General features: G+C 40.9%; 5 protein-coding genes across 11 annotated transcripts in view; 3 read left to right on the top strand and 2 right to left on the bottom strand.

The window, feature by feature from the left end:
* Positions 1-3,419, top strand: part of cep104 (centrosomal protein 104) — a 44,967-nt gene extending 41,548 nt beyond the window's left edge. For both annotated transcript variants that reach the window (XM_061769299.1, XM_061769303.1), the window contains 2 exons: positions 675-762; positions 1,791-3,419. In XM_061769299.1, coding sequence (XP_061625283.1) covers positions 675-762; positions 1,791-1,927 — 225 coding nt within the window. In that variant the 3' untranslated portion in view covers positions 1,928-3,419. The remainder of the gene's footprint in view (positions 1-674; positions 763-1,790) is intronic.
* b3gnt7l (UDP-GlcNAc:betaGal beta-1,3-N-acetylglucosaminyltransferase 7, like) lies at positions 3,327-5,644 on the bottom strand. Its single transcript, XM_061769307.1, has one exon. The coding sequence runs from the start codon at positions 5,297-5,299 to the stop codon at positions 3,719-3,721; it is 1,581 nt and encodes a 526-aa protein (XP_061625291.1). The 5' UTR covers positions 5,300-5,644; the 3' UTR covers positions 3,327-3,718.
* A 1,418-nt stretch (positions 5,645-7,062) lies between these two features.
* Positions 7,063-12,144, top strand: c1h1orf174 (chromosome 1 C1orf174 homolog). 2 transcript variants are annotated; one of them, XR_009787987.1, is made up of 5 exons: positions 7,063-7,302; positions 8,127-8,198; positions 8,854-9,225; positions 9,305-9,522; positions 12,007-12,144. XR_009787987.1 is itself a non-coding variant. In XM_061769324.1 (4 exons), the coding sequence occupies exons 1-4, from the start codon at positions 7,294-7,296 to the stop codon at positions 9,443-9,445; spliced, it is 594 nt and encodes a 197-aa protein (XP_061625308.1). In that variant the 5' UTR covers positions 7,063-7,293; the 3' UTR covers positions 9,446-11,983. The 2 variants fall into 2 exon arrangements, 1 of the variants encoding a protein (XP_061625308.1); XM_061769324.1 differs by lacking the exon at positions 12,007-12,144 and having other exon boundaries at positions 9,305-11,983.
* dffb (DNA fragmentation factor, beta polypeptide (caspase-activated DNase)) lies at positions 11,545-15,716 on the bottom strand. The gene is made up of 7 exons (XM_061769315.1): positions 15,468-15,716; positions 15,140-15,266; positions 14,856-15,041; positions 13,751-13,830; positions 13,517-13,690; positions 13,337-13,437; positions 11,545-12,360 (listed from the first exon to the last, which is right to left on the bottom strand). Exons 1-7 carry the CDS (start codon positions 15,699-15,701, stop codon positions 12,129-12,131), a joined length of 1,134 nt encoding a protein of 377 aa, XP_061625299.1. The 5' UTR covers positions 15,702-15,716; the 3' UTR covers positions 11,545-12,128.
* nphp4 (nephronophthisis 4) overlaps positions 14,989-24,047 on the top strand; it is a 174,769-nt gene continuing 165,710 nt past the window's right edge. For all 5 annotated transcript variants that reach the window (XR_009787986.1, XM_061769312.1, XM_061769313.1 and 2 more), the window contains exons 1-3: positions 14,989-15,122; positions 17,575-17,786; positions 18,589-18,726. Coding sequence is in view for 4 of the 5 variants with exons in the window: in XM_061769312.1 (XP_061625296.1) it covers positions 15,029-15,122; positions 17,575-17,786; positions 18,589-18,726 (444 nt within the window). In the remaining variant the exon portion in view is untranslated. The remainder of the gene's footprint in view (positions 15,123-17,574; positions 17,787-18,588; positions 18,727-24,047) is intronic.

Here is a 24,047-nt window from a genome sequence, read left to right as displayed (position 1 = left end):
GTAGCTAACCCTTTGTATGCTCTCTGAGATGAAGTCTCGCCAAATTTGCTGAGGTTGTGTGTGTCACCACTGCATCATTTTTTTTTGTCTTTCCCAATTGTACTAACTCGGCTGTGTTCGACTTTAAAGGGTAGTTTTTTGTTACATTCATAAAATAGTGGGAAATCAGAAAACATCTCATTTGTTGTTCCTTTTTTCTGTATATTCAGGTTTTCTGTTAAACACAGCAACAGCTGTGTCTTTGGATTAAAACGTCTGAGCCCCAATCTGTTATCCAGCGCTTTTTTTTTTTTTTTTATCAATTGGTGATTTTGGCCATCCGCTATTATCATAGAGTGCATACAAGCACATACTGTTCAAGGAGACGTGACACAAATGGATTGTATATAAATGTACTCCGCTGTGATTTCATCTAAAATTAAGACATGACATGTAATTTCTTCATGTAAACACACCCTTCAAAATTGCTGAGGGGGAAAAAAACATTACCAGAAAGTCACACTCTGGCTGCCAGAGCCCTGAACAGGATGCCATGAAAGGCTGCAGTGTTGTAGAGGGAAGGAGGGCCGCCATTCCGCCGTTGACTGGGCCTACAGTTGCCCGTGCCCGTCACCGATAAAAGGCGCTTCAAGGGCATGACTGGACTTACTGAGCTACTTTTGTACCTGTTGCAGGCCTGGAAGGCTCACCTCACGGGTAGGGAGGGCTGCAAACAAAACTCACGCAGGACCGCGGTGTCCCAGAGAACCCAGCCAGCACAAGGTGAAGCATTCATATCCCCTTGTCCACACATCCACCAGCACAGCACCCTTTTGAGAGAGCATTACAAAGTGCAACTTTTCCCAATTTGGCTTCCTAACCTAGTGACAGAATGTACTTTGCTGGATATCGGCATGTATATTTATTTTATTATTTGAATTGTGATTGTCATTTTTTAATGACAGTTCCTTGACTCCTTAGAGCCACAATATCCGCAATAGCTGTTAACTCGTACAAACACAGAAATGCAAACATGAAATGTGTTTACTCCTCAAGGTGTACCTCGGAGAAAGCAGAGCTGGACGACGCACACTAGTAGTGAATACTGCTGCTACTTTTACACTTAATGGTCATTTTTATTTGATTCTCAAACCCGCTTAAGCTAAAGACTCCAATTATATTATTGTTTGTCAATCGTGACACAATATAAACTCACCTGGGACCCATTTTGGGAGGGGGGGACCAGGGTGCTGACGAAACCAATCGTTGAAGGGGGCCGGGTTGTGCTGAGATAAGTTTTCCGTTAAATACATTATAATGAGGACATCACTGCCTGGCTGGCTGTGCATTAGGAATGAAACGCATAACTGATGCTAGGATCTATGTGACTGGCTGGGCAGCAAATGTATGGCACCCCTGCCAGTCACTAAAACATTTGAATAAACATGCCCCATGTTACTTGACAAACTCATTTGTAATTGCACATTTGCACATGAAGTTATTTAACCAATAATACAATACATTATAGGCGTGTGTACAACAATCCCCAGCAGCCGGATTGGACCACCAGACTTTCTGGTTATGGCCTGCATGCCGTACGTTTGACACCGCTGCTTTAATTGTTATGGGTGCTGCTTTCAGAATGACAGTGTCATCACTATCATCTTTTTGCTTATGAGCAAGTTTACCTGTCTGCATTCATTACACGTTCAATGTTATGGAGGCTGCTTTGTTTTGGTGATAAATAGACCATACGACGAGGTCTTTCATCACCGTCGAATGTCTTACAAGTGACGGTTCTCTCTTTCCAGGTACGTCTGTTGCTAGCGCAAAGGTCACACACACGTGGTCGGCGGGCACTCGAGGTAGAGCCAAGCCTTTGGGAAGAGGCAGTCACATCCCACCTCTGGCACCCCTCGCTAGAGGACATACACCAGGGAAGCGGTGATTGTTGAAGAAGAGACTTCACCTTGTCACTATGGAGGATCAACAGTAAACACCAACCATGTGTCAGTATTCCTGCCACCCTACAATACAGATGCCATGGTCTTTTGTAAAAGAGATTCTAAGCCATGTGATTTGAATACATATCAGTTCCTCTCATTTGGGATCATAATAAGTTTAGATTTGCAACTTTTACTCAATTCAAATTGGTAATGTACCTAAATGTGGATCGGACTTCCTCGGTGTTGCTCTCGTGAGAACGTAATGCTGAATTTAACACAAAAGAATTCATACCCTGGCCGAATTTTCCGTTTTTATTTGTTTAAAATGTATCTTTTAGGTGGGACTGACACAAGGACCTGGCAAAAGACTAAGAAGCTCTGTTAGATTACAATATTCATATCGCTGATTTTATCCAACAGCTTTGCGGAAATAATGTTTTGCCCCATTCTAACATGATCTTGATAACTTCTACCATAAAATAGGGCGCTCCAATAAACTAAAGAAAAAATAGGCCTGTATTAATAAAGGTTCTGATAACTTGGTAACATTTACCTCTTTTGTCAGCATTATAAATACATTATCTTTGCACAATTTCTTTTTTTCCCCGATTTTTTTTTTTTTTTTTTAATCATTTCCAGCCCGCAGGTACCCATTTAGCAATTGAAAGATTGACTCTAACTTATCATATGACCAAGGTCTGAATCATTTTGGCCAACAAAATATATTTGTTTCTAATCAGACTGCACAGCACTGTCTGTGCTGTGGACGATGCAAAATCTCAGTAATCAATGAGGTGTATGCAATAAAAAAAAAAAAATTTGTATACCGCACCCATGTAAGATGAAAACAAGAAAAAGAGTGATGAGAGCAGTAGGGAAGATTTAAATATATGTAGGAAAAAAAGAGTAAGTTGCTAGCTATACCGAATAAGCAGAAGACTAGATTCAAGACAGATAGAGAGTTGAGTGCGTTACGCTGCTGAAGTGTCCGGCATATGGCAAATAGAACCATTCGTGTCCGGCTAGCACCGAGATAACCCCTGATGACATCACCACGGGTTATTTTGTCAGATCTGACAGCTCTCCAAGGGAGACATGCTATCATACAGCTGTTGATATATGTCCGGTGGCGTTCCATATTCAATGACTGTTGTCTTGCCAGATGAGATGCGCACTTTAGCAACTCTGCACCATTGCTAAAGCTTTTGGTAGTGTGAATGTAAAGGTTATTTGACTTTCCATAGGTGAGTGTATGTAAGTATGTAATCATGGTCATGTACGTTTTTGGACTATGTACGTCATCAGTGACAATGACAACTTTTTTTTCCTGCAAAAAAGTACCAGCATTTCATGAAATAAATATAACAATGGTTTTGATGTTATTACCAAATAGGTTTTCTTTATTCATGAATCAAACAAGTCGCTTTTGACAGAGATGAACAAAGACCTTTAGTTTTTATTTACACTATAATAAAAAAACAATTTTAAAATCCACAGATTTTCAGACAGTTTTGGTTTCCTTTTACCCTGATTTTGTTGATGTTGTTGCACAATAAAACTTGCAATATGTTGGTAATGTAAGGCACGAACATCCATCGCGCATTCAACTCTTGATCCATGAGGCTTAAATTTGAAATGGCACTTGGAATTGCACTGTAGACCTGTATGCTAGTGGTTTCCCAAAAGTGAAAAGGACTCCGGAGTGGACATGACTGTTAAAAAAAAAAAAAAGGCCTGATATTTCAACATAATCAAGTCCTCTACTTTCCTTCATGGATTTTTGCATTGAAATGTCATACAGAGGTCCTCCGTGCACAAACCAGTTCGTCGTGGTGCACCAGGCTCCACATCTTGAGGAGTTCCTGGGCGCTCAGTTTATGCACCACGATGAGGTTCTTGTAAAAGCACGGCTCGCTGTTCATGGGACTCACCCGGCGCCTGGTGATGCCGAAGGTCCTGAAGCCAGAGTGCATCTCCGGGCTCAGACGGAGGCTCTGCAGGCACATGCCCAAAAAGACGTCGTCAATGGGGTACAGCTCCATGTCCTCGGAGACCACGAAGAGTCTCCTGGCCACCATTGAGGACATGAGGAACCCCCCTCCACCCACATAAGGAGGGTATGGCTTATCAAAGAGCTCCCTGGGGATGTAGTATTTACTCTGTCTGTTCCGGATGGGAATGGCCTTGGAAATGGTGTCCCCCACAAACAGGGTGGTCTCGCTATGCACCTCCACTTTGAAGGCGATGAGGTCCAGCAGGTTCTTGGTGTTCACAAACACATCGTCGTCCCCTTTGAATATAAACTGCACGCCCGCGCAGTAGATGTCGAACCATTTGAGAAAGTTGACCTCTTTCAGGGTCAAGTTGAAGAAGGTGTCCATGAAATCCCACTGCAGGATGTCCCCGTAGATCTGGTCCTCGTATTCGATCAGCTTCTGCAGGTTCTTGGCATCTTTGCCAACGGAAGGACTCCCCAAAAGAAAGAGGGTCTTTACGGTCTTCCCTTCCGCTGTGTGCTCCCGACCCCAGGTTTTACGCACCGCCTCGCGCCGATCGTGGTGCTCAATGACGGACTTGACCACCATAAGGAGGTGCACCCCTCCGTCCGTGGCCGTGCACTTCTCCGGGTGATCGATGAGCATCGGGAAGTACCTGCAGTGGCGGCGCAGGACGAACTGGTGAAACCTCGGGTCCAGCCTCCGGAACCAGTCCTTTGTTTTCACCGCAGCGTCCTCGCTGCAGTTCAGCACCTGCACGTCCCAGAACGGAGCGCTTCGGTTGGAAAGCCGCTGCGCGCCCGGAACCATCCGGTGGTTATGGCTCGTAGAAGTCTGCTTGCCGTCCTCCTTCTTGGACGAAAAACACTCCCCGCACCAACCGGCGTGCCTCCTATACGTGCCCATGTTGTCCTTCTCGGGAACTTTGAGCTTGTGGAGCAAGAGAAGGGAGGCGAAGAACAGGGAGAGGCTCAGCAGGGACTTCAGCAGACCCAGACGGTTTCTCCGGAGAAGCTGCTCCATGGTGCTCAGTGCGATGGACCGCGGCTCTCCGAGGCTTCCCCTTGCGCCACCATCGTGATGTTCCCTCAACTTTGCGTCTCTCGTCTCCAGCACGCCCTCTCTCGCGGTCCCCCGCGGGCCCTGTGCCGCCGGATAACAGAATGCGCTGACACCGTGGCCCCGGGGCTCTTTTGGGCCATGCTGGCGCTGAAGTGGGGACGCAGGTCGGCTTCCGAGAGCGGTGGAAATACGCAGCGAGGCACGTAGGATGGACCCGGACTTGTTTGTGACTGCGAGCACGGGCGCGCGCACAGACCCACCCCCGGTTTTACTCAACTCTCCTCCTCCAAACATCCTCCCACTCCTCATCGTCATTTTTTTTGGTCACAGGTGTCAACTGTACGTGTGATGGAAACCCAAGGGAAAATGTACAATTGGTATATTTGGACTAATTTTTGGATTCGAGTGGAGTTAACAGATATTCTAATGGCTTAAACGGTTCACTTGAAATGTTACAGTGGCAATTTTGGCAATTTGTACATATCTGTAAGTGCTTGTGTTCATCGTAGTCGCTCTGCAAATCATTTCGATTTGATAAGTATTAGTGCACTATTGCACACTTATATATATATATTTGCTAACGACTTTCTGTACTTTTGTACATTTGTGTATGTGTCCTAAATGTATATTTTTTTACGACAATATAAGGACGAAAGTGACTCCAACTACCGACGACAAATTCCTTGTATGTTATAACATACTTGTTTTATTATTATTATTTTTATTATAGCTGATTATTATAGCAGGTTTCCCGTATTTTCACATTTATACTTGAATTAGCTGTCTATATTGGACAGGAAACGCTACATCCAGCTACGAGAACTGTGCCTTGTTTCATTGTAAAGAATAAAAACACACGAGTTGTTTTTCAGCAAGTAAAATGCGTTGCCTTTAATAAATTACAAACAAAATGTAATTCCAACAGAAATGTTTTATCCATGCTCCATCAATGGGTCTGACCAGGCTCTATTGGGGTGCTACTGGATTTACCTCTGGCGCACTCTAGCGGACATAATGGTAAATTACAACTAGGAACGTTAATGCGTCATTACAAGTAGAGTGCGGACGCTCTCAGACAAGTCAGAATCATATTTATTTGCCAAGTATGTCAAAAACACCGCTCTAGTACAACAACATACAACCATTGCGACCAAAAAACAACAACTTTTGAGACATAAAAACACACTACGGAGAGTCATTGAGCAATGAAAGGTTACCGGTAATGTGGTAATGCTGATACAGTGACAATTGTGCAAATGATGCAGAGTCCTCAAGCAATTTATAGCAGTTTGAAGTGACTAATAGAGCGATAATCTGGTGCAGTGGAAATTGTGCAAATGGTGCAGAGAGTTCTCAAGGACATGAGTGGCCAGTATTGGTCAACAACACATGCAAATAGTAATGTAGTAGTTGTCTCAGCAGAGATGTGCAAAAAAGTGACAGCATGTGACAATGGAATTGTAAGTCGACTGTTTAAGAAGTGGATGCCAAGAGGGAAGAAGTGTATAAGTTTGCATTGATCGATAGCGCCTACCTGAGGGAAGGAGCTGGAAGAGGTGGTGACCAGGATCTGAAGGGCCCAAGAGGATTTTGCATGTCATCTCTACAGTCAAAACAAAGCTATTGATTTTTCTGTTTCCCCCCACACTTAAATTCACTAGATAGGGGTCGAGTGGGCTCAACATCCTGTATGCAATAGTGGTACATGAGCCCCCTCTAGTGGTAGCAGAAGAATCACCGACCAAGTACAGTTTAACGTTTTAGTCCAATAATTTGCATTTAATCTTCAAAAACTGTTTTAGTTTTATTTAGGTAAACATTTTATTAAAATATTATCAGCATTACATTGCAATTTAATTATTGAAGTACAGTATTTTTTATTTTATTTTCCTACATTTAAGAACATTGCTAATGATTAAACTGTGTATAATGCTACAGTGGTTTACAATAATACCATATGATGATATCATATTTCTCGTTTTGGATTATGTTGGTTGTAATGTTTGTATTTTGTTTTTTGGAGGCGGTAGTTGGTATAATGCGTACGTATGCGTGAGATTTCGTTTCCGGAAATGACGCCACGTCGGCATCGTCTGACGTCACGACGCTGCGACCCGAACGCGAACCCCTTAGCAGCAGGAAATACGCGCGGGGCAAGGCGTCGCCGAGGCTATACGAGGACAGCGACCAGAGGTAATGGTCGAAAAACAACAACAACATCAACGACGTCGTCACATCGGGAAGACATCAGCCGCATGTAAAGCCAACGTCATCACCAGTCAAAATAGGAGAAGTGCCTCGAATCGACGATGCACAAGGTAAGTTTCTGGCTGGGATTGATGATTGACAGATGAAATCGATTCATGTTAACGCTTCGCTCGTTGTGAGCAGTGTTACTGTTAGCTTGGAACACCGTCACTGGAATTCAGCGCCACTTTAGGGAGCGTCTAAAACGACATTAATGGAAGTTAAGCTATTATTATTATTATTATTTTTACGTTAAGCTTTTTTGACGGTAACCAACTTCAAGTCGAAGTTCCGCTAGCTCGTACAGTTTTAGCTAGCGAACTAATTTCCGGACATTGAGTTGAAAACACAGGAGTGTGTTAAACCAGTGGTCAAGGAGGTACGTTCTTCGCTTCACGTTGTTTGTTAAAAAAAAAAAAAAAAAAAAAAAGTATACACTTTAATGTTAATACTGTTGCTTGTGAGTGTTCTAATTCATCCAGGTAATTTCCTTCTCAGGGCATTGAACCGATCGGAACTGGACTGTTGTGTTTGTCTGAGAAAGATGGTTCACCTATCATCCGAGCAGGCTTCATTAATTCATGCAGTTACACTTACTGTCCTTTTTCTAAACCTAATAATCCCCTGCAATTGATTATTATATATATATATATATATGTATGTTATGATTTTTAAGTCAAGGAAAAATTAGTGGCAAGCTCTTGCGGACCACATAAAATTACAGTACAGGCCAGATCTGGCCTGTGGGCCTTGATTTTAACACCAGTGGTCTACGGTATACAGTCAAACCGCAATCACGACACTTAAAGAACGGTGCTTTAGAATGTTAAAACACTTGATGACAAAAGGTAAATAGGTGATTAACGATGACTAATGGATGTTTTTATTATTGCAGATGCCCGGTCAACTCAACGATTTAAAGCACAAAAAGAGGAAGAACATCTCTGAGGCCACACCCCCCCCAAAGGTTTGTTTACTTGGAACACTTCGCACTTAATGTTCCCATTGGCTCTGCTGTCAATAGTCTTCAATTGGAGGAATCATATTTCAAAGCAGCTGTGACTCCTGAGGTTAAAAATAACATTTGGACTTTGTGATTTTCTTATATTAGAACAAGCTAAAGGGAGGCAAGGGAAAAAAAAAAAAAAAAAAGTCAATGTTTGCTTCATTTTGGCAAGATAAGTTAGTCAGACTAACTGACAAATGTTAAACGGCAGTTCAACAGCAGTGCAGGTTTGAGAATCTAAATTCTGTAAGTCTTTAAACAAGTGGACTAAATTGGGTAACCTGGATTATAATCTCCCGTCATAATGAAGCCAAACGTGATGGTGATGCTGCTACATGCTGCATTCCAGGAAACCAGAAAGTCTTTCCAAACTGGAAGTTCGTTGAAAGTAAGATTTCTTATACTTGAAGTGGGAGCACATCAATGCAATGGCGGGGCCCACAGAGTGCCACTGAAAAACAATAAAACACTTCCTAAACTTAATTTACTGGTTTCATTACATATCACAATTTAAACAAACAAAATACAGTGGTACCTTGATTTATGAGAGCCTCAACTCTGAGGTGATGACTGATTGCAGCAGCACTCAGAGCCTGATCTTGCAACTGGGTCACAGGGTTCTACCACAAGGAGGAAATGCATGAAAAGTCAGAAGACTCACTCTACAGCAGAGAGCAGCTCAGCGGGTGGCGCTGACAACAAAGTGGCCGGTGACGCAGAGCGAGCGTCTCGCATCAGCTGCGAGTGTCTCCAGTCCACTGGCAGGCGGCGATGCTCAGCATCTCCTCTGCTGGACGGACAGGAGGGAAAAGAGAACACGGTGAGGGCGGCCCTGTTGCTGGACACCTGCGCATGGTACGATGTACAGGACAGGTCCGAGCCTGAGGACATGGATTGTGAAGAAACGGACAAAAACATGTTCCCTGATGACGACAGCAACCAGATTCTTCCTGTGGAGCAGTTCTTTGGAAATCTGGATGCTGTACAGGTAAGCCATTGGTGTGATTCATGTGTCCCTTCAAAAATATGTTGCCTTGATTACAAAAATAAGGTCTCTCGCCGGGCAGGATTTTCCTCAAAGAACATCAGCGACTTCCTCCCGTCACAACAAGCAGCACAGGCGGCGGCATTACGTCGCTCGAGAGGACAGCGACGAGGATGAGGAGGAGGCGGGCCTCCCCCAAGGGGACAGCGGCGGCACTTTGTAAAGAGAGACTGCTCTGATGGACATTTCAGAACTCCAAAAGAAATGTATTTCGTCCACTCAGCTGTCACAAGCGCCAAGGTAATTTGAGCTATTTTGGTACTGCAGCTGACATTCGAGGAAAGATCCAACTTTGACACGCGAGTATGGCAAGCCCAGCCGTTTCTTAGCGCTGTTGTAGTGGAGGATCGGCCAACTAACCTCAAGACAAACCCCTTTCAAGACAAGCCAACATTGCTTGGATAGCTTCAAAAGCCTGCTGACAATAGTAACATACCGTGTGTTGACCTGGTCATCAGTGGAACAGCTGGGGATCACTAAGATGGTCTTGGTTAATATTTAGAGTGAGAGGGTTATTGCCACCGCATATCAACAGCAGTTATTTATTGATGCCTTGATGAGACCATGAGCAAATCTCGAGCTCAATGTGAACAAATTAGTCACTGGCCACAACATTAGTTGCACCCGATGACATCCATGACAGGAATTGAATCAACAATTCTGCCTTTACAAATATTTTACTAATGCTCAGTTATGATTGACACTGGTGCTAATTTAACAATGTTCATTATTATAAAACCGCGGTTTTATAAACAATTTATCTTAGCGATTCCATGAGGGATGCAAAATAAGTGCAACATAAACATACAGTGGTTCAACATTCTTTAATGCATCCATTTTCATATTTTTGTCATTTTAACCGATCTTCCATTATATGCAGAAAACGTGCCTTTTTGTGATTGTAACATGGCTATTTTTCAGGAAAAATGTTGTCTCCAGTATTGTTTGATATGTGTTTTAATGTAGGCTCTCTTTAATTGAGGCAACAAATAGTGACTATCGGCCATTAACACACCCGAAAACATCTTACTAGTGGTCCGCTCAACCAAACTTTTGCAGCAGAAGGCAAAAAGATAAAAAGTTTTGTGTGGACACGCTAATTCACGCCTCCACCAGCCCCCCGCCTCTCATCCAATCACAAATCTAAGAGCAGATGTTTTAGATTTGTGACTGACAGTCAGCGCGAGAGACAAGATAAGATTGCGGCACCCAAGTTTGCTGCGGCTACTTTGGCTCACGCTAGTTTTGCCCAACCAGTACTAAACATCAAGACCATCTGCCATCTATCACTTTTTGTTTTTCCCTTTTTTAATTGCAATCTATCACAACGAAGCGGTAGCCATTGTATGCAACCGCGACCCACAAATCAGCGGTTTCCCACCAGCACAGGCTGCCGCCCCCTGAGCATTGGCACCAGTGATGCAACTCCTGTTAAGGTTCATTGTTTTAGACCAGACTTTACCGCTACAGTAATCCTTTATCCTTTACCTTATTTTTAAAGGTTCAGTAATGTTTGAAGATTTTTGTTAGCGCTTAAAATACTATTAAAGTGTTTGGGGATCATAGTTTGTTATATTGAAGGTTTTATACGGGCAATTTGAATCACTGAAAGGGGAGCGTCAATTATTCATGGGAATTCTCTATCAGCGCCAGGCTTGGTCTCTATTTCCCTCAAATAGTGGCGGACCACTCTATTGTTAAAGCTAAACCCCTCTGACCGCGTCAATCAAAACTGATCTTTTTTTTTTTTTCCTTATTCTTTCCAATCTTTATCTTTTGTATTGGGTATCACTAGATTGTGTGGCTGTACCAAATGAATTGTCTTTATTCCCCACAGCACTGTATTTTCGAGTGCCAAGTTTGCATTTTGCCTCAATTCACTGGTAGATTCAAAATCTCTTGACATCCACTTACTTATTTTGCAGATCTAACCAATCCCTCAGAATTCAATTCTATAAATACATAGGAAAGCAAACGTGCACAATGCCGCAGTGTGTGAATGTCATCATTGTATTCAAACATTCAGCTTTTCTAATGTCAAAATCCATTTTGATTAAAGACATATTGAAGGTGCTATTATTAAGAATTTGCCATGTAATGAAAATATTTGAAATCCCTCCTGTAGTGTTTGGAAGCGATGTATTGAAGTGTTTGTTTCACACCAGCGGCCAAACTGAGATTGTTAAAGTAAGATGTAATGTCGAATGATGCAACTTGAAATAAGCACCTTTTTTTTTTAAACATAGAAAGGTCCATAACAAATCTATTGAAAATGAGCATTTAATATTTGAAATTGTTTTGGATTGTCATGTTCATATTCCTTTCATGGGATTATATGCTTAGGCAGCTTTAACGCTACACAACTGTGTGTACATGTATAGATAAAAACATTTCTCAATGCAGCTCAGTATACACCGTTGCGTATGCGGTCACATTTTCAAAAAAAAGACACCATCAAAAGTAAACTTCTGATCTCGTCATCTGTGAGTGTCATAGCTTTTGCACTATAAAATGATCGCATCTAAAGCATGTTGATCAGACCATCTAGCTGTTTTATTTATATATATAATTTTTTTTTTAACTCCATGCCTTATTCATGCTGAATGCTTTTCTTATTGTACAATCCAACTTTCAGACTGAGTGATTGTCTCAAACTCAGCATAAGCATTTAATGCAATAAACATTGCCGTGCCAAGATTAACATGTTTTCTTGCTTCATTTTAGGTGGCTGCAAGTGACATCTTGTCATTCCTTGGAGGAAAAAAAAAAAAAAGAAAAGCGGAGTAGGTGATAAAATCAGGTTGAACAGCGAGGTCATCTTGTTGTTAAACAAATACGTTACAAATTCATTTCAAGCGCATCTTCTTCCCCCGGCGCTTTCTGTTTACTCTTTTAAAGATTTTGTTTGGGTCACACTCCAGCTTGTGGGCTCCCTTCTTGTGGCACACGATGTGGACCAGCTTCAGATTGTCCCGTGTGAACAGCAGTCTGTAGAAGTAGGTCAAATTGATGTCTTCGCTTGTGTGATTCTGCAGCGCTTCCATGAGGGCAGGAATTATTGTCCGCTTTTTTTCAATCCTGTATAAACAAAAATTTGATGTTTTTATGCTCACTTTTGTTATGTACATTTATGCGCAAGAGTATTGGGGCCACACTGAGCAACCAAAATACCAGAATAGAGTTGTAGAATAATGAGACAAAAGTTACGAGAATGTTAAATTTCATCAGCAAAGAAGTGTAAATTTAAGGAAAATAAAACTGTGATATTCCAAGAAGAAAGTATTAAGTAAAGCCTGGTGTTTGTAAATATGTACATTTTTGGAAATTGCCTCCTTTGCCGCTGTAAAACCCAAATTTCTCCCAACGCTGGACAAATGAAGGCTCATTCTAATTCTATATCCATCTTCTGTACCTATATTACACCAATTACGTAACTTCAGCAAAAAGTCTTATGAGCACAAAGCAATGTTACAGGAAAGAAAGGGTTACTTACACCAAACTAAACTAATATTCATTTTGGTGTTGTCCTAAATAGTCGTTCATACATTTACTTAAATAAGTTTAAAAAAAAAACAATTCTGTGTGCGCGCTGTTCCAAATCCAGATCTCACTGGCCATCTTGTCGGTTTACTCATGTACTCCAAAATACCATTGGAGTGATGATGGCACAATTAAGTGTATTTATTATTTTATTTAGAATACATTAATATACATTTATTTAGAATGTCAGTGCGTTTCTTTAAAATGTAAGAAGCAAAGCAAATTTATTTACAGTATATAGCGCATTTCATACACGAGATAACGCAATGAAGATTAGCATCCAAGTACAGTGAGGAACACAGAGTGTTCATAATGCTTCAACGGACAATAAATCCAATTCATCCCCTGGATATCAATATGCTCAATGCTTTCCGAGGGCACGTGAAGCGTTAGTAGTTCTTGTCTTGGAACATATTTGACATTTCTTCCACAAATCTCTCAGTGGAAATATTGCAAATGTATTGTCAGTGCAGATAAGCCTTGGCTTCCCTGTATGGAAGTGAAATTGTCAAACCTGTGGTCCAAATTCCAAGTGCTGAACACGATGCGGCTCTCTCTGCTGCCGTACGGATTGATGGAGTGGAGCGATGCACACTTTGTCTGGTCGAAGGAGCCCTGGGGATGCAAGTGTGCAAGAGCTGTCCCGTATCAGTGATTCTGCGTTTCCAACGGTGATAATACTCAGTCCCAGTACCTGGCAGGTGAACCAGCCTTCTCGCGTACACAGTCGATGCGTCTCCTTTTGAGTGCGGTCAAAGTAGCGGCCGTTGAATTTGTCTGACTTCAGCATCTCCAAGATGCTCTCTGACGCCTGCAAACACTCTACTCGGACTTTAGCCTTCCTCGCGGATTTCGTGGCTTCATCCAACTGTCAACAGAGAAGAGAAACTGGTACACGTTGGAGCGGTCACATGCTTTAGGGCTTTACCTCTTTCATGTAGCTTCTTATCCTCTTTTCACAGTTGTACTTCAAGTAGGCCGACTTGGTCTTGAAGCGAGCTTCCACACCTGTGTGGAAAACGCAATCAGACACACGGGGCTAAACGGGAGGCAGAAATAACAAATACATTGGTGTCAAACATATGGCCCACAGGGGGTACAATCTGGCCCGCAGGATGAATTTGAAAGTGAAAAAATAGACATTAGGCTGGTGGGGACTGAGGATAAGTTTGAGAATTAAAACTTTAGTGACGGACTCTAGTTTTTTTTGCAGCAAACTCTATTCAACTCACTTGACAACAAGCAGCACTTTGGCGGATACTGCAGTGAACAATTGAGAGCGAGGGGAAAAAAAAAGGCTTTAATTTGTGTATTGCCATTCCCAGTTTGAATTTACAAAACAAAGACAATTACTTATTGTGTATTTGGAACAACCACGCAACTTGAACACAAGAACGTCCGCTAGCTTAATGCTAACGCACGATGCAAAACGGCGCAGACAAACCAACCGATATCATAGATTGTCGCGGTGTCGTAACTCTTCAAGCAACGGACATGAACACCAATGGTGATGCAACGCCTGTGGACAGACAATGTATCTATACCCACTGGCATATATTCTTTATCCTCTGCAAAAAACGAATACACGTGCGCCTTAGAGTCACTTAGTTGTGAAGTTATTCTTTGTTTGAGTCAGTATGTCTGTGTTATACTCCCCTTTAGTGGCCGTGGCGCACACACCAGAAGGAGCACAAGGAATGGCTGGATTTTTTAAAAATGTGTTTCATTTTAATTGGATTCAAGTCGTCGTGCTCAATATCAAATATCAAGTAAACAGTAATTGTTAAGAATGGTGTCGACCAAAGAATATTTTTGGTGTGCCAAACAAAAAAATTGTTCGCAGGTGGATGGAAGCATACTGTTGAAATCTGTTTGGTTTAGAACACAAGCACGATAAAATATCCTATGCATAATATGTTGACTTAGCCTTCAAATGTAACAAAAGTTTATAGAGGACTTTTATGATGGCTAGGTTACATTTGAACTCTGGAATAAATCATTTGAATGTACATGATATGGTATGAGAAAATCACCCCTGAACCAGTCTTCGTCCTCATCTCTGCTCTCCAGCTCAGACCGGTCTTCCAGGTTCCGGAGAAGGTCGCTCAGTATTTTGCGCCTCTTGAGAGATTTCTCATCCGAGAGGAGGCCCTTGGCCGCCCGGACGAGGCCTGTGGCGTGCCGGTCCGAGCTCAGCAACTGGGCAATGTCGCACGCAGCTGATGAGAGAGAGATTAAGATGTCACCCATCACCGCTTCAGAACTCATACGGATCTATGATGCCCCAGTCAGAAAAGCAGGTGCGCCTTTCACTTACCTCCGCCCCATGACTGATCTTTACCGAGGAGAACAAGTTCTGTGTTGTCAGACAAAGTTGCGAAGAATTCTTTTGTCACCTTTGTGCCGTCAGCGTACAAACAAACATGTGCACCAGAAAGTGGCAACTGCAAAACAGCAGAACATCCAAATCTTAATATTGTATATTTTTAAGAGTGCAGAGTGGGGTTGTCATGCACTCAGAGACAACTTACTGTAGTGACAAAGTTGTTGGCAAAATTGTCTTATTTCGTTAACCGTGCGCTGGTCTGATCAAAAGTGGCACACTTCACGCCAGTTCAAAACGACACCAGAAGAAAATGACAAACCTCGAATAAGCTGCAACCCTTTTTAAGCAACTCCTTCAGGTCGCTCGCTGCAACTCCGTACTTTTTGTTTGCGTGGAGGCTCCTGATTTTAAAAGGCCTGCTTTCCCCGAAAAGCGCAAACATTTGGCCGCTTCTCTTTGCGTCTTCTTGTCGGTCAGTGCTCGCATTTTCGTCAACATGTTCTCGATTCAGGCCATCCGTGAGAAGACGTGCTAATATAGCTAGATACCTCATTGGGCGCTATATTTTCCGTCGACCTCCCGCCATGTTGGATGTGGCGAAGTACATCGTTCGATGCCTTGTTTACATATTTCCTTAAGGGATGACCTGGAACCAACCGTTTGCCACTCAAAGCCAGCTCGCGAGGAATTATATTTTACCATTAACATCATTTTGCGATCGTAATTTGCTGCCTTTGTCGTTATTACTATGAATGAATAATAAATATCGATATATATAATGTTCTTAGTAATTTGATAAAAATCCATCATTGATAAAAAAACAAAAAACAAACACTGAATACAAAAACGAGCCATCAAAATTAATTATATGTAAACAGTGCTCTTTAGTCAGAAAATCCACATCACATCTGCATTTTAGGTTCTGGTTAGTGACATCTTAAATATCTAATATTAACATCTCAATATTTAACAGTGTTATTGGGAGCAGTAAACATGAATGAAATCATTAGAAAAACACATACAATTGATTGGTCATTACCTATGTATTTACCCTGGAGAGATTATGGGGATAACATAGTAAAATAAATTCAACTATTATCCAGACTACATAATACGTACGTCTGGAGCGGTAAAAGTTCAGTAGATATGAAACAATTTGAAATTATAATTAAAAATTACGTATGTTCTTTTTTGGTGCCTATCTGTTCCCCAAATATGTTACAGTGTCTATGTGTATGATTGGGTGAAGGAGAGACGTACACTTTCACGCGAGCTATGAAGTTCAGTCCATTGACATTGCATGATACTTCGGGCAGATCTGCCACATCCAACATGTCAGACGCGCTTACATTTCGAGCCCACCCGCTCATTAGGGGCTCAACCTATGTACATGTCTATGCGATTTATTTGAATTTCCGTTTGCAGGGCGAGCTATCCCAGGGTGCATTGCGTTTTCCCATCACTATCTTTCCAAATAAGCAATATTTTAAATAATATACTGTCTTTTGGTGTGTTTTCTTCGTTTCTAATCTCCCTATTTATATCTAAATAAGAATACGCTTACATGTTTACTAGTCCGTTCGTGTATACTTTATATAAACTACTCGCTGGACTGGTTTGTATGGCTTCCGCTTTCTCGTTTGAACGAACACGCATTAACTGTGGTTTGCTGCCCCCTGCTGTATTTTGTTTATAGCGTCTAATTTCACGAGTTTGTCGTTGTGCGGAAATTAATGACTAATTGCGTATGAAAATCATTTTACAAAGACAATGAGGACAAATAAACTACTACTGCTTATATATTATGGTTACAATTATAAACACTAGTACTACTACTACGACCAGCCTACTACTACTACTACCGATGATGACGATGACAATTTAAAGACAAAATATGTAATAAAGAAATCAGTAAGTATAACATAACCTTAATGCAAATAATAAAGATGTTGTTAAAGATATATTTGTGAGTTACCAGCATGGCAACGTGATTAATACCATAGCAACCGACGCTACGCGATAGGCGACACCAAGTGCAAGGTGTGGCAAACACACACAGCCATCACAAAAAAATCCTCCTTTGTCATATTCCACGATGAAATACATCGCTACCGCTTTACATATTACGTATTACTCTTAATCGGTGGCATAAACGTTGTCGTCGTAATCATAAATACTCGTGGTGCAACGTTTGATTTTGCTCATGACCTGCCCTCCCCGCGCCCAAGATGGTACGGTCCCATCTTAACATGGCGATCCCCCTGTGTCTGCTTCGGCGAAAAGCGACCACGAGTCCTTAAATAAACGTGTCCCTTGCTGAGTGTTTCCCCAAGTCTCCGATGTTAACAGGACGTCTATTAGTTATGTAGGTGTATTGTGAACGACGACACGGATATATGTGAGCCTCTGAAAACATTTGCCCGCAGGAGAGCCCACTCACAGTGTCGCCAATGCTACAAGTATGGTGAAAACAGAGGACCTGGCATCCATGGCGGACTGCTGGAGAGACGTGTTCGAGAGGGGACGCTTGATTCCACCGGTCGGGCAGGCGCTGCGCCAGGCTGCGGACAGCCACCTGACTCAGTCTCACGGCGTTCAACTCACCCTCAGCCGGCTCACGGCGGCACATCCACCGAAGGTGACGACCGCTAACACCTGGCTAGCGCGCTAGCGATGAAGGGAGTGTTGCTAAAACAAAAATCAGAAAAAAAAAAATGAAAAAAAAAAAAAAACTCTAATAAAATACATGCGCCACCTCTAATTGTTGGATAGTGGAACAACACAGTCTATGTACTCGTTTGTCAAATCAGTTTTCTCCATTTAAATGAATTAAAACTTCATGAATCCGCTCCAGCTCCCCAAAACGAACCTCCCCACATTTTTCATGTATTTTTCAAATAAATAAATCCATCTTTTATATTAGTGTTTCACACCTTTTTATTATTTTTCATTTTTTTTATTTTTTTTTAGCTAGGACACCCATGATAAAACATGATAAAAACCTCTGCACGCCACGAAAAAAAGTCACAGAAAATATGAACACTGAAATAGTAATGATCTCGAATTGAAATCTCTTAAATTTAAATATGAAGGAAATCAAGGAAAAAAAATATTGTCAGATAAAGCAATTATTATTTTCGTTAGTTTCAGTCCGAGTTGATACATGATACTTATAGCCTCCCAGCTATAAGTCCCAATCTCAGTAAACTTAACCATTTTGAACAAAGTATGCACGGTGAGAATCCACAGTTTCATCGGGATCTGATCCAGATTGCAAATTTGGAAACAATGTATTTACATAACAAATTCCATTTAACATCTAGTGCCTGACCCACTGTCTCATTAATTTTTTGGCATGATGGAATTTGCACCTTTAAAAATATTGAACTTGTTTGTGGAGTCTTTGTTATACACAAATTGGGAGTCTTCCCTCCTCACAGGAGACCCCGGAGGCTGAATCAGATGTGACCTACCAGCTGCGAGTGACGTTCTTTGATAGAAATCACCAGTACTTCTTTGGGCGAACATGGAAGAGCACCCCGCAGAAGATGAAAAACAATAAGATGACCCTCAATGAGGTAATGTTTTTTTTTTTTTTAAAAACACATGTTTTTCAAATCCACAATTCTGTCAGTGATTTACATGTTTTTTTTTGTTCTGTGTGCATTTATCGTGACTTGTCATTGGTAAATATTCAATGGGACCGGCCTTCCCACACGTGTGAATATTCTCAACTTGTGTGGATTTGAAAAAATCGTGGATATATTTGTGTAAATAATTTTGAGCGAACTCTCTCCCCATAATTTTCTGGTCAAATAGTGCACATATCAAGATCTGTTTATTGATCATTTACTTTCCAGCTTACACTAACTATGTTTAGCAGTTCTGTTCGGTTTCTGAAGTCCTTCTGTCATACTAATTCTTATAATACATTAAACCTCACCTGTAACCAGTTTTTGTGCGGTTTCTGAAATGCCACAATATACCACAAGATGGCACCAAAGCCCTAGCTAATAGGAAAGTAGTAATTGGTGTCAAGGAAGTATGTTAAAGTGATTGCATCTCGGTTGTTCTAAGATCTTTGTATGTCAGGTAGGAGTTAAGTTTAGCCTGGGTTTGTGGAAGGTAGGGTGAGTCGTCACCGTGTGTGAATGTTTTTGGTCTACCGAGTCGCTTTCAAAAAACTCAAACTAACAAACGAAGGTCTTGTTATTACTTGACAATTGGAATTTTTACAGGTTGCCAAGGCAAAAGATATGCACATTTTTTTTTTAATCATCTGTAAGCCTTTTTGTAATGTAATAATGTTGTAAGATGAGTTTGAAATGATAATGTGTTTTTGGATCATAGTTAGTGTTAATGTAATACAGTAGTCCCTCGTTTATTGCGGGGGTTATGTTCCAGAAAACCTCCACGATAAATTTTAGAGTTTCATATAGGCAGTTTAATGTAAATATGTGATACGTTAGAGGGGCACTGTTACTTGTTTGTTCACTTGAGGTCATCATCCACACACTCGCATGGCTTTAAAAGGTGGGTCTGCTCTGCTTGAGTGACATGAAAGGCGACCCATGCGAACATAAGAACAATGGGGGATTTGCTGGCTAAACCATTAGGCAATGTGCCTGCCTCTCAGTGATGGTTTTGACATTGTAGGATGCGCAAAGCATCATGGTGATTTCTGCTTCTTCACAGAATTCCTTGCAGGTCTGTTTTTAACAACAGGTTGTAGAAAATCAAGCTAAACGTTGCTCTTGCATTTGTTCCATGTTGTTGTCCAACCAGTTCCATAATGTTATGTGTGTGTACATTAGTTCTACTGTATGTCGGGCTAGGTTGGTATTTGTGAACTCACTGTGGCTTGTGTCTTAACCAGTGAGTGGCATGCAGGTCATGTTCACTGTATTACGAAGCAACTTGGTAACTTACCAAATGTGCGAGTTGAAGTAGTTCAGTTCTTTTTCTGCAAAGTAAAAGAGCACATTTGTCCTTATGTGAGTCATTGCTGGCACATTATAGTCAAATAACCACTAATACAAACTGAACCAAAGATGCGCAAGAGAGTAACTGCTCTATACTGATCATCCCAAAAAAAAAAAAAAATATGCGATGCACTGACTCGGTAATAAGTGAACCACAATATGGTGTAGAAATACTGTTTTGGTAATTTTTGTGCAAACATTTACACTTTTTGTGCAATCATTTACACTTTTTATTTATTTATTTATTTAGACTGTACACTGACGAGCCACAACATTATAACAATTTCAACCATCTAATGATATCCAATACAAGAACTGCTTCAAATATTCTGCTTTAACAGAAGTACAGTAAAAAATCTTCAGTTTTGATTGACTGTATCAGAGAAGTATTAATATAAAGTGTTTATTGTTGTGGTTGTAGTTAGCAGTGGTGTACAACTGTACTGTTTCATAATGAGTGCTGTTTCTAATATTTTTTGACTCACTCATAACTAATTGAGGTCACCAAAATATTAGACAAAGCTATCATTATGATGCCAGACAGAAAACTAAACCACAATAATAAACATTGTTAATTGAATACCTCTCTGACAATCATTAACATTATCACCATGCAGAATATCGATACAGCTCATGTCCTGGATATCGTCGGTGTGCATGTTGTTAATTTAGATGATTTACTGCTGCAATGTGATGAGCCAGTAAACCTTTATCTACTTGAGCGTCTCTAATCGGGAAACATTTAATGATATATGCAGCATATGTTTTGGCTAATTAGTGGATTCATAAATGATATGATTAATTGCACTCATCAGTTGAGGTCACTTATTTATCAAAACATGTCCCTGCCCTTACATGAAATGCATTGGGCGGAGGGCAGCACAATTCCCTTGTTTGGTTAAGCCGTTTATCTTCAAGTACAAACCCCAATTCCAATGAAGTTGGGACATTATGAAAAACATACATAAAACAGAATACAATGATCTGCAAATTAAGGGGTGTCCCGATCCGATCTTTGAGATCGGAAGTCGGTTCGATGTCAGCAAAAAAAATGAGTATCGGATCGGACCAGACTGGATCTAAAATCTCCGATTTTAACACTCTTATACAAGCAGTCCGCTCCAGCGCTGCTATCCAGCAGCCCCCGGACGGCATGCAGAGCCCACGTGACCACAACAACAGGTTGCTAAGGTGCAAACATAGTAGCAAGGAGTAAGAGTGAATTTCAGTTTCAAGTCATTTATTGACAGTCCAGTTGAAGTTCACTGTAAAACTAAACGCACATAACAAAATAACATCACAGACTTTGTGATTTTGTTTTTGTTCAGAAAAATCGCTAGCTCAAAGCTAACACATAGTGAGTAAAAAGCACCATTGACGAGCTAACAAAAGTTATCACCGAACTTGCGGCACTTATAGCTCTCAAAATAATGAATATTGGTACACAAACGCTGTATAAAGACATACAAAAGGGCAATATAACGATACTCTCTGGCATACATTCAAACTCTTTGAAAACGACTTAGATTAAAAATATTCGATCGTGACTTCCTCTACTTTCTTTGTTACTACTCTGTGTGTATCTCATTGCGTGCATCACACTGCCCCTCAGATGCCAAGATGGGCACAGCAGGAACAACAAATAAAACTATGCCCCAGATGCATTGCTGCACGGGGAGAAACCAAATACTGTTCCCTTCACACCATATACGGACAGTAAAAAATAACGGAATTTAACTTGAATTGTTATTTTGCTCTTTAAAAGTGTCGTTTGTTTTTTAAAAAAAATTCAGTTATTTTTCATAGTTTTCTATCTAATCTATTCAAATGTTGAATATGTTTAGTGTTAGCAGTGGTTATGTTGCAATTAAAATGTTTAAAAATTGGTTTTATTTTTCAGGATTTTATAAGATGATTTTTTTATTTATTTTATTCAATTGCAGTATATTCCTATGTTTAACGTTACTTTATGTAACCCATTGATTGATAATAAATGGGTCAGTTTTTCCTTATACCTACTGTTGCTGATTATCGTTCTCCGTTTGAGTAATATCATTTCATCAAGCCTTTTCTAACATTCCATACTACAAAATAAGTAAATTACGTATGATTATTGCTGATATCGGATAAGACCGATATTGGTGTTGGCCAAAACGTAAGACTGCAATATCGGTACCGGATGGGAAGTGAAAAAGTTGGATCGGGACATCCCTACTGCAAATCCTTTTCAACCTACATTCAATTGAATACACTACAAAGAAGGTATTTAAACTGATCAACAGTGTTTTTTATTTTTATTTTTTTATTTTTATTTGTGCCCGTGACCTTCAATCCCTCAGGCGGCACTGCCTTAAAAAAACAACAAAAAAACGGCATCATTGTGTAAAGGATATTGCCACGTGGGCTCAGAAACACTTCAGAAAACCATTTTCAGTTAAAACTCTAACATGCCAAGCGAAAGCAACACAACACAAACAAATTCCGCTGGATTCTCTGGGCCCGAGCTCATCTGTGATGAACTGACGCAAAGTGGAAACGTGTACTGTGGTCTGATGAGTCCACATTTCAAAATGTTTTCGGAAATCATGGACGTCGTGTCCGCCGGGCCTAAGAGGAAAAGGAACATCTGGATTGTTATCAGCGCAAAGTTCAAAATGTAGCATTTGTGATGGTATGGGGGATGTTTTAGTGCCCATGACCTGGGTAACTTGCACATCTGTGAAGTTGCCATTAATGTTGAAAGGTACATACAAGTTTTGGAGTAACATATATGCTGCCATTCAACTTTTTTGCCATTTTTTTCAGTGATGTCCCTGCTTATTTCAGCATGACAATCCCAAGCCACATTTCGCAAGTGTTACAACAGCGTGGCTTTGTAGTAAAAGAGTGAGTACTTGACTGGCGTGCCAACAGTCCAGACCTGTCTCTCATTGAAAGTGTGTGGCGCATTATGAAGCGAAAAATACAACAACAGAGACCCCAGACTGTTGAGCAACTGAAGTTGTACTCAAGCAAGAATGGAAAAGAATTCCACTTACAAAGCTTCAACAATTTAATTGGTGTCCTCAATTCCCAAACGCTTATTGAGCATTAGTTTATAGGTTGGTATAAGGAAACTGACTTGGCCTGATCTTAACTGGACAGAGCATCATGGTCAAGCCTTTTATCATTTTCTTCAGCAGATAAAAATATTGGGACTAAAAGAGCTTCTTGTAAAGGGGCTGTCAGTTGTTATGCCGTGTTGTCTTTTACAGATTAAAAATTGTTCTTCCCAGCATCATACTCTAGCTCCCTATCACCGTGTATCTGAATATATTGAGGTCAAACAGCTGAAATGTCATTTTATAAAAAGAGCACTGCTGAGCTCTTGTATAAATTTTGTTCATTTTTAAAAGTCTCACTTCTCGAATGGAAGTAATAACTGGGGAGGTGGCTGGTTGTTAAATATGTGTCACACAATTTTTTACACAATTCTCTTGCTGGATGATCATCTGATCCAACGATATAGCTCAGGCCTTTCGCTTATCTACCATAATCATCATCGCCTGCAACAATATAAGACCTGCAACAAGCGTCTGAATTCTATTATCTGTCTAGGGATGATAATAATAATAATAGAAACCAGATCATATCCTATTGGGATGATAAAGTGGGCTGGGCCTGGCTTTGTTATGCTACAAAAGCCCATTGTGACTGGGCCTTGTGAGTGGCAAATTGCTGTTTGATATCCAAATAATACTAAAAGGGAGCTACAGGGGCCTCCCCAACCTCCCCCAGTCAGCTGTGATGGATTGGTTTTAATATTGTGTGAAAGGCCTAGATGCACAGTGATTAAAGAGAGACGGGCCTTCATCCTACAAAACAAGATGTCATACAGTGAGGATTTCTGCCGCGTCTCTTCTCACACCTTAATTTAT

Source organism: Phyllopteryx taeniolatus, chromosome 1 (assembly GCF_024500385.1).
Source record: "Phyllopteryx taeniolatus isolate TA_2022b chromosome 1, UOR_Ptae_1.2, whole genome shotgun sequence".
In the NCBI taxonomy this organism is placed as follows: domain Eukaryota; kingdom Metazoa; phylum Chordata; class Actinopteri; order Syngnathiformes; family Syngnathidae; genus Phyllopteryx; species Phyllopteryx taeniolatus.
This window is presented reverse-complemented; position numbering and strand designations above follow the sequence as displayed.

Coding starts and splice junctions, on each gene's coding strand:
- b3gnt7l (XM_061769307.1), bottom strand. CDS start 5,299: ATGACGATGAGGAGTGGGAGGATGTTTGGAGGAGGAGAGTTGAGTAAA.
- c1h1orf174 (XM_061769324.1), top strand. Junction 8,199..8,853: donor AGGCCACACCCCCCCCAAAG/GTTTGTTTACTT, acceptor ACTGGGTCACAG/GGTTCTACCACAAGGAGGAA. Junction 9,226..9,304: donor GAAATCTGGATGCTGTACAG/GTAAGCCATTGG, acceptor CTCGCCGGGCAG/GATTTTCCTCAAAGAACATC.
- dffb (XM_061769315.1), bottom strand. CDS start 15,701: ATGAGGTATCTAGCTATATTAGCACGTCTTCTCACGGATGGCCTGAAT. Junction 15,042..15,139: donor AGATCAGTCATGGGGCGGAG/GTAAGTGAAAGG, acceptor CTCTCTCATCAG/CTGCGTGCGACATTGCCCAG. Junction 13,438..13,516: donor AAGGCTGGTTCACCTGCCAG/GTACTGGGACTG, acceptor TTGCATCCCCAG/GGCTCCTTCGACCAGACAAA.